The 12,345-nt window shown below is 42.3% G+C and overlaps 1 protein-coding gene across 5 annotated transcripts in view; it reads left to right on the top strand.

Moving 5' to 3' along the window:
* The first annotated feature begins 2,139 nt into the window (after nt 1-2,139).
* Nucleotides 2,140-12,345, top strand: part of LOC107102350 (inter-alpha-trypsin inhibitor heavy chain H3-like) — a 26,485-nt gene continuing 16,279 nt past the window's right edge. For 3 of the 5 annotated variants that reach the window (XM_015401621.1, XM_015401618.1, XM_015401617.1), the window contains exons 1-3: nt 2,140-2,296; nt 7,956-7,991; nt 8,072-8,095. In XM_015401621.1, coding sequence (XP_015257107.1) covers nt 2,159-2,296; nt 7,956-7,991; nt 8,072-8,095 — 198 coding nt within the window. In that variant the 5' untranslated portion in view covers nt 2,140-2,158. The remainder of the gene's footprint in view (nt 2,297-7,955; nt 7,992-8,071; nt 8,096-12,345) is intronic. The other 2 variants (XM_015401619.1, XM_015401622.1) reach the window with 2 other exon arrangements.

Genomic DNA, 12,345 nt, shown 5'->3' with positions numbered 1-12,345 from the left:
CTGTAAGCATTAAATTGATAAATGTTATTCGCATTTTTTTGGCTTTATCCTTTCCAACAAAAAAAAAAGGCATCGCGCAGGGACCTCCCTTTCCTTATGAGCCGTCCCCACCAACTTTCAACACAAAGTTACACCCTTGTCTTAGACAACGCCTTAGCAGGTGCACTGAAAAAATTCGGTGGCTCAGCCAATTCGGGGCTGAGCCACCCTTGTCTCTTAAACCTAGAGACGCCCCTGGTTGTGAGCTTTAACCTTATTGGACTTAGCCTTGATATTATTAGACACATCTTGATCAATGAATACTGTGTCACTCTGAGTGTCTAAGAGTACCTAAATAAGCTTTTCATTACTTGGATGTTGCTCTGAAGAAACCCATACGGGTACAGTCATGGAAGTGTTTACACATGGTTTGTTGGTTTCTGCATTGAGAGACAGGGTAGATGCAGCCTGTTCAGTATGGTTCTGAATCAATTTTGTGGCTGATTTATAATTTTCACAGTTGAAATCAGGGTTTTTTACACATTTGCAAACAGGATTACACACACAGTAGTTTTACACATTTGCAGATTGTTTTACACACAAATCTCCTCACACATTTTCAAATCCCACTGCACACACACAAACCGAGATACAGATACACAACTCTCCACACACATTTGCAAATAATAAAGCAACAATTTTGGCCCCATATCCAGATATCTCAAATAACATTCTTCCTATCTAAAATGAACTTTCCTTCTATCTAAAACTGAATTCTGATGAGAATGGACTCAAATTTGAGATCTCAATAATAGAGTTACTGCTAGTCATAATTACTATTTCAGATATTAAAAATGAATATAACATTATAGACATCCAGAAATACAATTCTTGACATCAAAATTATATTTATATTAATAGAAATATAATTACAGATATCAAATATATATGTGACAAGTTAACTTGGAGTTTCAGATATCGAAATTTTAACAATGCATATTCAAAATGCAGTTACTTGCAAAAGAATAATGAGGTTCCAATTTAACATAAAGCAGGCTGACTAGTCACATTTCTATTAGAGATAGCGCTAAAGCATTCTACCGATTAACAATTACAATGTTCCTAGTCAGAATTTTATTTTAGATACCACTATTTACATTTGTACAGGAAGAAATTATTCTGTGGATACTGTGGATTAAAATTTGTACTAGTAAGAACTACATTTCAGATATCTACAAATCTTTCCTTTTTTTAAGTGGCCGTTACTTGACCAGATATGTATTTCAGATATCTTTAATAGTATTCCTCCTATCTAAAATGAAATTTCAGATTTCTGAAATGTAATTCTTACTAGTACAAATGACGTCACTTTTCCCCATTCATGTGTATTGGACTGTTAGTTTCAGATATCCAAAATGACATTAGTCCTATCTAAAATAAACATTCTGGGTGTCTAAAAATGAATTTCAGATCTGTGTAGTGTCGTGGGAAAAAAGTATTCAACTATTCATCCTAGTTAAATAAACGGAGATCGATGGATTTCACTCAGTCGGCACAGTTTATTAATCATCTTTGCAAAGAGAGAACAGCTCATCTTACAGCCTTCATGGCATAGCATTCTGCTCTGTTCTGATCTGGGCAGGGTTCATCCCCCCCTACTTACAACAATGGAAAGCAGTCAGAGTCATAACAAATTACACACACTTTGGTTAACAGTAACATGTTATGAATAAACCTTGAGAAAGAATCTGGATTGTTATGGGAAGAAGCTATGTCTGGTCTACAAGCAACATTCTGCAGGGAATGGTGTGGCCTTGAGAGAGAAACAGACTGAGTGAAAACTTTTATAGTGAGTAAATATGAATATTAATATATAATAGAAGAAAGATATACATTTTCCCACAACAGTAGTTAAGTTGTTACTGGTCATAATTTTTATCAGGCCATAAATTTTATTTCAATTTTAGATAGGAGGAATGCTATTTTAGATATCTGAAATGTTCATTTGTGACTAGGAAGACATGCATTTAAGACATCTGAATTACATATTCAGTCAAGCTAATAAATGTCAAAACGGCCTTCCATAGGGCCTCCCTCTTCCTGTAGATCACAGTGTGGGCGGATGAGCTTTTACAGGATGATCCCACATGCTTTGAATTCTCTACACAGTTGTTCCAGCATGTTAATGCATAGGGCCCCTTGTCTCCTATTTCTTCCTACGATGTGGATCGTGCTGCTGTGGGCTTGTGCTTCTATTGGTCCCCCTGCTCAGGTCCAGGGGGCTATGATTGCTTCCAGGAGTGATGTTCTGAAACAGGTATTAACTTAAAGCAACTTTTCTAGTCTTTATGTGCATTTAATTACTCTTTTGCTAAGATTTTTAATTGTGCGTAGAAAAAAAAAAGCTAGAAAATCTATACTTGTTTTAAAAGCTGTTCTTTCTCTTCTTTGTGCATGTAAAAAGGATCTGTTCTGTATTAGTGGCTCCAGCAGCAGTACTAACTTTCATTTTACTATGCCTGCTTTAAGAACATAAAGGAAACAAGAATGACTGATTGCATAACCACTACATGTGTACATCTATAGGTTTAGATTCTTCAACAAACCTTGAAATTGCTCTGTCGGAGAATGTAGGAAACCAACTAAACAAAACAAATGACTTTAAAGTAACTGGATGACTTAGCCAAGAATTTCATCTCACCGCTGTGGGTTTCTATCCCTGCCAGTACACTAAATTCTTGATTTTAGCGTGTAACAGACTACTTGGACTACTTTATTGTAAGAAATGCTCTAACAATTGCAAATGTAAATCTCTAGAAGTTGGTTTAAAAGTTTGTTAAGTTGAATAAACATAACAGAAAGTGCATTAAAAACAAAGAGTGTTGCTTGCTTTTCCAAAAATGGAGTGCTGTGTTCAGCATCTGCTGTTGTTGTTTAAAACCCTGTAGGTTATACTCCCATGCTGTCCTACCAACATTGGTTACACGCTAGATTTTATAACAGGCCTGTTTTCAGTAATTGTTTACCTTGTTGCATAAAGGACATGTTCAAAAGCCCTTTCTTTGCTTGAATTTCCTCAGACTGCATGGTCTATGGCAGCCCATCAGATTTGACAATCGAAAATCTACAATATTATCCTGTCTATAATGGCACTTTCCTTTCAAGCTAGTTGGACTTTAACAAAACAGGAATCTTGTGTCTCTCCTACAATAAGCTCTTTGTCTGAAACTGGAGCCAAACATTTACTTATTTCACAAGTGTCACATGCTCTGTATGATAGAAAACATTCACTGCTTTGTTTTTCAGCTTTAGTAAAAACAGTGTTCTCGTAAACTTCTTCATATATGGTGTAGAATTTTATATGAAGTGTCTTTGGACAGCTCTTTGGTCTTAGCTATGTTAGCAGTTGCATTATTATTGATGCTATAGGTGGACAGGTGTCTTAATGCAACTAACAACCTCAAACATGTGCATCAAATTTTAGACAATAAATGGAGTTGAAGTGGACATTTCGAAGGCAGACTAACAGGTCGTTGAGGGTCAGAATTCTAGGTGATAGGTGTTCACATACTTATTTGCAGCTACATCATACAAATAAGTAGTAAAAATTTCATATATTGTGATTTCTGGATTTTATTTTTTTTAGATTATGCGTCTCACAGTGGAAATGCAACTACAATGACAATTTCAGACCCATCCATGATTGCTAAGTGGGTGAACTTGAAAATAGCAGGGTCTTCAAATTCTTATTGTGTATGGGAGACAGACACAATGGGAGGACTAATTAGCAGTTAAGGAACAAGTGTGGAACTCTTATACAACCAAAAACAATTAGAAAATGACACAAAATGGAAATACAGTGGAATCTGCTTATGGTCTCGTTGGTCCAGAGCCAATTTAAAAACTATAAGCGGTTGATTACTAAAACCAAATTTAATGTTATTTCACTTATTTGTTATGCAGAATATCATCTAAATGCCATTTGTATGGTTTTTCAGTGATAAAAATTAAATGAAACGGATAGCTTCTGCATTTACTGAATTTTATAACAGTACCATGCAAGTTTAATTACAGTATACTGCGCTGTGTGCAGACATAACTCTGGTAGCCTACGTACTTTTATGTGCTGTGCATCGGCGCATTGTTTAACAAGTCTGAAATAAAGTTGGAAACAAATGCTTCATCACAGCATAGTACTGCTGAGTGTGCAGACATAACTCTGATAGTCTACAGTAGGCCTATGTAACTTGTTCTGTGTGTTGGCTCTGCTGTGCAGCCGGTGCATTTTTTTAACGTCTGAAAATATAGTTTGAGACAAACGGTTTCATAGAACAACAACATAGAAGATAACTGCATAGGCTACAGAAAATTAAAGCGAGCCTATGTTTGTTTTGTGTTGCGGATCTGCTACGCCGCATTAAGAAATCACTTAACATCTTTATACATGGTTCCCTGGATTAGAGCGTTGTCCAACACCGAGTTCACTTCTTTTTCAAAACCATGTAAAAGGTCAAAGTTTTTTAAACCAACATGCAGGAGACCAGTCTTTAAAATTCAAACTGCATTCCTCATCTCAGCTCTGGAAGACACAACAGTCTCCTCTTCTTCATCCTCATCCTCCTCCCCCTTCTCGCTGCATGCAGCACTGGTACCTGCAACAAAGCGCTCTTGTACCTCCAAGATGTACACATAATTTTAAAATAATTTTTGCTTTGCGAGCAAAAAACAAGTATGTATCGCAAAGAAAACTATCCTCATGAATTGGAAAAGTAAGGATAAACTCAGCATCAATCAGTACAGTACAGCGTTGGGGGTTCAGGTTCTGTGGGGAATGCTGCTTGGGGTCTGGGCCGGTGTACGCCCGACTGTCCGGCCCTGCCGCGGCCTCTGGTGTGCTGGGGGGCCTCTGGGCCTGTTGGGCTGGGGGGGGCATGGACATTAACACCTTATGGCAGATGCCTACCCCTTCAGGGGCTTGCACTCTGCTAGTTGAGGAAGGGGAGGGAGGGGGAGTGGGAATGATCTCGGCCTGGATGTCTTTTCTTGCTTGTGTGGGGAGTGGTATGAATGTTAATGTAGGGGAGGGATCACAACTCCGGTGGGGGTGGGGATGGGGGGTAGTGGTGGAGGGATGAGGATATTAGAAGGGCTTCGGGTCCGGCTCCCTGTCTCGGTCCTGGTCCGTGCCGTCCCCTGGTGGGGGGTTCGTCCAGAGTTGTCTCCCCCCCTTTTCTTTTTGTTGGATGGACAGGATGGGGGGCTTTGGAGTCGGCCCTGTGGCCGGCTGACTTGTGGGCCCAGCCTAGTCCCTGGTGGGGCTCTCAGGGAACGGGGGTGCCTATTGAAGTCAGTGGGGGAGCTGTCTCCCTGGGAGTGCAGTAAGCATTCCCAGTGCTCCATCACACTGCCACACATGTAGGTTTTTGGGGAGGGGGCCGTTACTGGAGGGCTCTACCTTCGTCCCCCACCCCAATTTTATTTTGCATTTTAGACAACACACATCTATGTAGGACATTGTCTGGGGAAGTTGGGGTCAAGGGCACCGGGGGGGCTTATTTCATGTGCTTCACCACGGTCTGCTCCCCCATCCCCTATCGCATTTACACATTGAGGGTTCTGGGTTGACGATTGGGGGTGCGCTGGCACCGCCTGTCTCCTAGAGGGGGGGGGGGTGGACTGTGCTGGACACCCCCTTTGGGTACTCCCAGTTTTAATTACACCTTAGAGTAACACGCAACAACACCACATTCGAGCAGGCGCAGGGAGGATCGGGGTCTTCTCATGCCCCTGTTCCCCGGCTGCCGCCCGGAGTATAGGACCTGGAGGAAGAGCGAGCTGCCTGGTCTGTGGTCTTGGCAGGGGGCTGCTGCGAGGCCTGGTTGGCCTGCCGGTGGTGGGGCAGTCACTTTTGCTCTCACCAAAGAAGGTTGGAGGGAGGGGTGTGTAGTGGCTGGGTGAATTAGTTAGGGGGGGTGGGGGACTCTGGTTGGGTGGCCTGTGTCAGCCCCAATCCCGGGGGAGCATTTGCTGGGGGTGGTCTGGTCCAGCTGCGGGGCCGGGCTCGAAGCAGGAACCGCTCCCCTCCTTCTATCTGGATTTTAGGTTCACTTATTGGATCACCCGATAATCCCGGATGTGAGTGTTATGTGTGAATGTGCGTCCACCTATTTTTTGTTTCTTTTCTGTGTGGTGTGAGTGGGGGCACTGGGGTGGGAAGGCGTGATTGAGACTGTGAGTTTTTTTCTTTGCTTTTTTCTCTCTCAGGTTGGGGTTTGAACTGCTCCCTCTCCCAAGATCATCTCAAGTCTCCGCCAAGTACTGAGGCCATTCCCCCCGTCGTGCTCTCCCTCCGCTGGCTGGCGCCTGGGCTTGCCGGTGCACTGGTGGAGCTCGGGGTTTGGGGTTGGATGCCCAGGTGGCTAGTGGCTCATTTTTGGCGGCATCTCCGCAGGGCCCGGCCGGTACACCAGTGCTAAGAGGCACCATAGGCAGAGAAGGTCACGTGTCCGAGGCACATATTCACTACTGTTATTATAAACATTGAAATGCAGGTTATGGAAAAACCCAACTTGACGTATCACTATCAAATATTCAGTTGCATACAAGATTGTGCATGCATTACCTTCATGTGGCTCATATGGAGGAGGTAGATGTCAGATATTTCTGACAGAGCAGTGTCTAATGGACTGAGTGTGTCTCTACATCCCACCCCAACCGTCTAATGAACTGAATGTAGTTATTAACATAGTAATTAAAAGTACCACTGTCTGTCTTTGCTGTTTGTGTTGTGTTTAAACAGCTCACCATCATGTTGAAATCTGTCATGTGTTGAATATGGTCCGACGTGGATGGTCACTTCAGTATAAGGTGTTTAAGAGGAATTTTTCATGTACAAAGAGATGTCCTAATCTACCATTGTGTAGGGGGCCCACCAGGTGTTACGGGCCTGTAAGCAACTGCTGTCTCTGCTTACCGATATTTACGCCATTGAGTAAATCCATGTAATTATTACACACTGTACCTTTAAGTTATATGATAAGCTTAAACAAAAAAACATGTGGGGCAAGTTCTGAGTCACAGGGATGATATTGCTTTCATTGTAGAAAATGCCATACCCATAGTGCTTTTAAATACTGCTTGCTGTGCTTGTTCTATCTTGATGTCCACAGAGAAGACTCTCCCTCTTATTCTTTTATTTGGGAAATTAATCCAGCAGGGATGGGTTTGATCATCCTGTTTTTATTCATTTTCAGCTGTCAGTGTGACAAACTAAAAACAAACTATCCTTTGTTCACTATCTGGTGATTTATTTTGTGTCCAGAAATATTTTCTCATGATTTTGGTTCATAGCTCAGTTGGTTGGAGCACCAGTGCTCGACCCTCATCATTACCAAATGTCCCTCCTGATATTTAAACCAAATCTGTTTATAGGTTCTCTAATCATGCAAGAAATGCCATCAGAAAAATGCTTGTGATCTTAATATTTATTTGGACATAATAATAAGACAATCTACTTTTGATGATGTCTTTAAATTAAGAAAAAACTTCAAAGTAACAACAGCCTGACAGGTTAAGCTGTCTTTATTTACCAAATAACTCAACAGGCTTGGTTTTTCTCTGCTTTGGCTGTTAGTTTTCAGCTGCACATGGATCTCTGGCTTCTGTCTACGATCCCGGCCAGGGGCAGTGGACCTGTTCCATCCCCACCTTATCCAGATATTAACTCAATGCCTTATGAATACCAAACGCAATAGAAAACCAGCAAAACGGTTTGAAATACTTTTATAGGGTCTGTAGTCCTTCCTTCTACCGGACGTGAAAATAACAAAACTCAGATGATGATTGCTTAATAAATTACATATTTTTTTAAAATGTCATTGTGCAACTTGCTATAAATAATTGGGAAATTTCTACCTGATTTGTGCCAAACAGGTAAAAATTTATGATTTATGCTTCCCTTTTTTGTGCTGTTTCAGGATAACACAGAAGTTACCAAATCCAGGCCAATGAAGGTAATCAAGTTAATTACATAAAGGACAAACTGCATGTTTTCTCAAGCAACTGTGACATCTCTTCAATTTCACACCCACAGAAAAGAAGTACAAACACAGAGAAGGTAGGGCTTACATTTAATAATTCTGTTGAAATTTTTGATTCACAAATGGCCTAATGTTAAAGCTACAATGTGTAATTTTCAGCAACATCTAATGGTCAAGCTGCCCCCTCTCCCCATCCGATAGACTAATCCAACCTTCTGCCCTACTTGATTCAATCCTCCATGGTTAGCCTGTAGTTAGCCCAGGCCAGCTGTAGTCTTTTCGGGGCCATCAAAACTGTTTTCCAGCAGGCCTCTCCTCATCTGCCGCTTTGTCTCTTTACCTCCAGAGAACGCCATAGCTGGCCAGCTTGGCCCGGTTCTGGAGCTCTCTTAGCCACTGTTCTCACACTGATTCCCCTATGCTCCTGCCTGAGCTCAGGGATGCTGTCTCCCCTCACCTCTATTGTCCAGGTGACTCATTCCCCTGTTTTGGGCACTCTGACCTAAACAAATATGGACCAAGGGCTGGAGAAAGCTGCAAATCAGCTGAGAACAAAAAAAAAACATGCAACAACCGTCAATTTAAATCAGTTGTCTTCATAATAACTAGGCGGCTGCTGTTGTCTTTTTAAGTCTAGTTTACATAGATAATTTTATATTATTGTATTTTATTAGTTTGTGTAGGACCGTATACAGGTTTATTACTTGACGCAGTCCCATTCGAGTGTAATGGCGATCTCTAGAGTCACTACATTTTGTCAGGTCTGCGCAAATGATGTCTGCATCCACAAATGTGAACTGACTCCTGTTATTGTAAATAACAGCTTCTAAGGCAATAAAAACAAAGATTGAGACTTAAGGGTTGTTTATACTCCCCACAGCAGTGACCTTGTCGCAGATATTTTTTGATTTATGCCCAATACTGAAGGTCTGCACTATGTTATTCCACGCCACAAAACAAGAGGGACAATCACGAAATTGCTGTGGGTCTATATACGGCAAAGGTGGTGGGGAAGTGGGGGCAAGTTTGTGTGGCAACGGAGGGACATGAGGGCGAAAAAGAGCAAGGATCCAGGTGGAAAAAGGGTCCCAGCATACTCGAGGACCTCGCTTTTCTAGCTGGTCCATCTTAACAAATCATATTCCACAATGGCAATCATACAAACAAAACAAGCTGGTAAGGTACCTAACAGGAAATAGGCATAGTGTAGAGCGGATTTAGATTTGACCAATCAGATGCCAGATGCAACCTGGTTTCTGTGTATTAATCAGCCTTTAAGGTTCATAGATAACTAATATTCATATAGATTATACCGTAAATTCTCTAATATTGGCCTGTATTCCAATAGCGGCCGGGTCTCTAATAATGGCCGGTCTCGCTGTCAGAGGAGGTAAATAATGGCCGGTCTCTAATACAGGCCGGGGCTATAAACGTTTTTTCTGGGCATACCTCAACATTATACTTGTGGTAGTAAGTAACATACAAGTACCACAGCCCTGCGCAGCTGGACGACAAGCCCTGCTGCTGCCCGTCTGCGCGAGGAAGAGAACAGACACGCAGCAGAACAGGAGGAGCAGCGCGAGTGATGAGGAGAATAAAGGGAGAGATGAAGAGGAGGAGGAAACTGAGGAGGAGAATTAAACAGAATTGGAGGATTTTTATATTTTTTTTTTACTTCAAACCAAGCGAGACATGGTAACTGTACTTTTTCAATAAATGAACCTAGTGTTTTATAGGTTCAAATAGACACAAAATCTCATTTTTATTCATTCCACTGGTAGTCTGTTTTGCTCAAATAGCAATAGAGGCCTGTCTCTAATACTGGCCTCTATCCAATAAAGGCCTGGACCGCGATGCACTTGAGTGAAATAAAGGCCCGGGCCTATATTAGAGAATTTACGGTATATACACTACTCAAACAAATTAAAGGAACAGTATCAAAACACTTAAGATCTCAATGTGAAAAAAAATCATGCTGTTTATTTATACTGATATGGACTGGTGGATGTGTTATGAACAAAAGGATGCCACATCATTTGATGGAAATGAAAATGATCAACCTAGAGAGGGCTGAATTCAAAGACACCCCAAAAATTACGGTGAAATAATGATGCAGCAGGCTTGTCCATTTTGCTGAAATTTCATTGCAAATCAAAATGGTGTTCAGTAATTTGTACGGCCCCCACATGCATGTATGCATGCTTGACAATGTCGGTGCATGCTTCTGATAAGGCAACGGATAGTGTCCTAGGGTATCTCCTCCCAGATCTGAACCAGGGAATCACTGAGCTCCTGGAAAGTTTGAGGTGCAAACTGGCGGTGTCGGATGGATCAAAACATAATGTCCCAGGTGTGTTCTATTGGATTTAGGACAGGTGAGCATGGGGGCCAATCAATGGTTTCAATTTTCTTCATCCTCCAGGAACTGCCTGCATACTCTCGCCACATGAGGCCCGGCATTGAGGTGCACCAGAAGGAACCCAGGACCCATTTCACCAGCATAGGGTCTGACAATAGGTGTAAGGATTTCATCCCAATATCTAATGGCAGTCAGGGTGCCGTTGTCTAGCCTGTATATGTCTGTGCATCCCTCCATGGATATGCCTCCCCAGACCATCACTGACCCACCACCAAACTGGTCATGCTAAATGATGTTACAGGCAGCATAACGTCCTCCACGGCTTCTCCAGACCCTTTCATGTCTGTCACATATGCTCAGGGTGAACCTGCGCTCATCTGTGAAAAGGACAGGGCGCCAGTGCTAGACTTGCCAATGCCGGTGTACTGTGGCAAATGTGAATCGAGCTCCACGGTGCCGGGCAGTGAGCACAGGGCCCACTAGAGGACGTCAGGCTCTCATGCCACCCTTGTGAAGTCTGCTTCTGATTGTTTGGTCAGAGACATTCACACCAGTGGCCTACTGGAGGTCATTTTTGAGGAATCTGGCAGTGCTCCTCCTGCTCCTCCTTGCACAAAGGAGCAGATACCGGTCCTGCTGATGGGTTATAGACCTTCTACAGCCCTGTCCAGCTCTCCTGGGGTAACTGCCTGTCTCCTGGAATCTACTCCATGCTCTTGACATTGCGCTGGCAGACAGAGCAAACCTTCTTGCAATGGCACGTATTGATGTGCCATGCTGGAGGAGTTGGACTGCCTGTGCAACCTCTGTATGGTCCAGGTAGCGCCTCATGCTAACAGTAGTGACAGTGACCCTAGCCAAATGCAAAACTGGTGAAAAAGAATCAAAAGATGAGGACAGGAAAAATGTCAGTGGCCTCCACCTGTAAAACCATTCCTGTTTTGATGGTCGCCTTATTGTTGCCCCTCTAGTGCACCTATTGTTAATTTCATTAACACCAAAGCAGCTGATACTGATTAACAACCCCCACTGCTACTTACCCAACCAAATCAATATCCCAGAAGTTTAATTAACTTGATGCTATACTCTGATTAAAAAGTATTCCTTTAATTTTTTTGAGTAGTGTACAATTATGTCAGTAAATCCAATGACATAACGACACAACAATAGGCCTGTAAGCAAAATTATCTTGGTGGGCCCCATATGAAGTACAACACGTGATAAAAGTTCAGGATACAGGCGACAGTTCTATAAACTAGGCAAAAAGATACAATTATACAATTCTCAGTAGTATATGATCACCCATCACACACGGAAAAATAGTGACTGAGCACCTTGAATGCAACCATTGGTGACAGCACACCGCCACATGTTACAGACATTCCAAGTTCCAAAAACTATTTTCAGGGAGATGCTTATCGAGCTTTAGAGTCTTCCTCCTCACCCACGCTCTCTCCATTCATCTCCTTGTTGCAATCTTTACTCACTGTAGCAGCAACGTCCACCTCTCCCTCTTTGGTTCCTTGAAAGAACGTGTTTATTTTGGAATGTTTTTTCCATTCTTCCAACAGCTCTTCTTTCCTTTTTCTTTTCTGGAATCCACTTAAGTACCTTTTTTTGCTATCCATCGTCGCTAACACATTGTATGTAAAGGTTATTGTTTTAATCTAAGCTCTGGGTTACCCAGAGGCGTGCACAGACATTTTGGGGGGCAGGTGCTCAGGAGGGGGGGGAGGGCACTTTTTAGCGCATGTGGAACACTTCAATATAAAAAAAAAAATACACGCATGTTGAATGAAATTTGACTTTTATTTGTAACATTCTCTAAACGTGAGAACAGAACAGACTAAAGCATACTTCTTTCATCTGGCTCATCTCCCTGTTTTCCCTCACCCATCTGCTCTCCCTCATCCATCTGCTCTCCCTCATCCATCTGCTCTCCCTCATCCATCTGCTCTCCCTCATCCT

The sequence above is a fragment of the Cyprinodon variegatus genome, unplaced genomic scaffold, assembly GCF_000732505.1.
Source record: "Cyprinodon variegatus isolate N-32 unplaced genomic scaffold, C_variegatus-1.0 Scaffold1238, whole genome shotgun sequence".
In the NCBI taxonomy this organism is placed as follows: domain Eukaryota; kingdom Metazoa; phylum Chordata; class Actinopteri; order Cyprinodontiformes; family Cyprinodontidae; genus Cyprinodon; species Cyprinodon variegatus.
The sequence above is the reverse complement of the archived record's forward strand: the minus strand, read 5'-3'. Positions and strand labels throughout refer to the sequence as shown.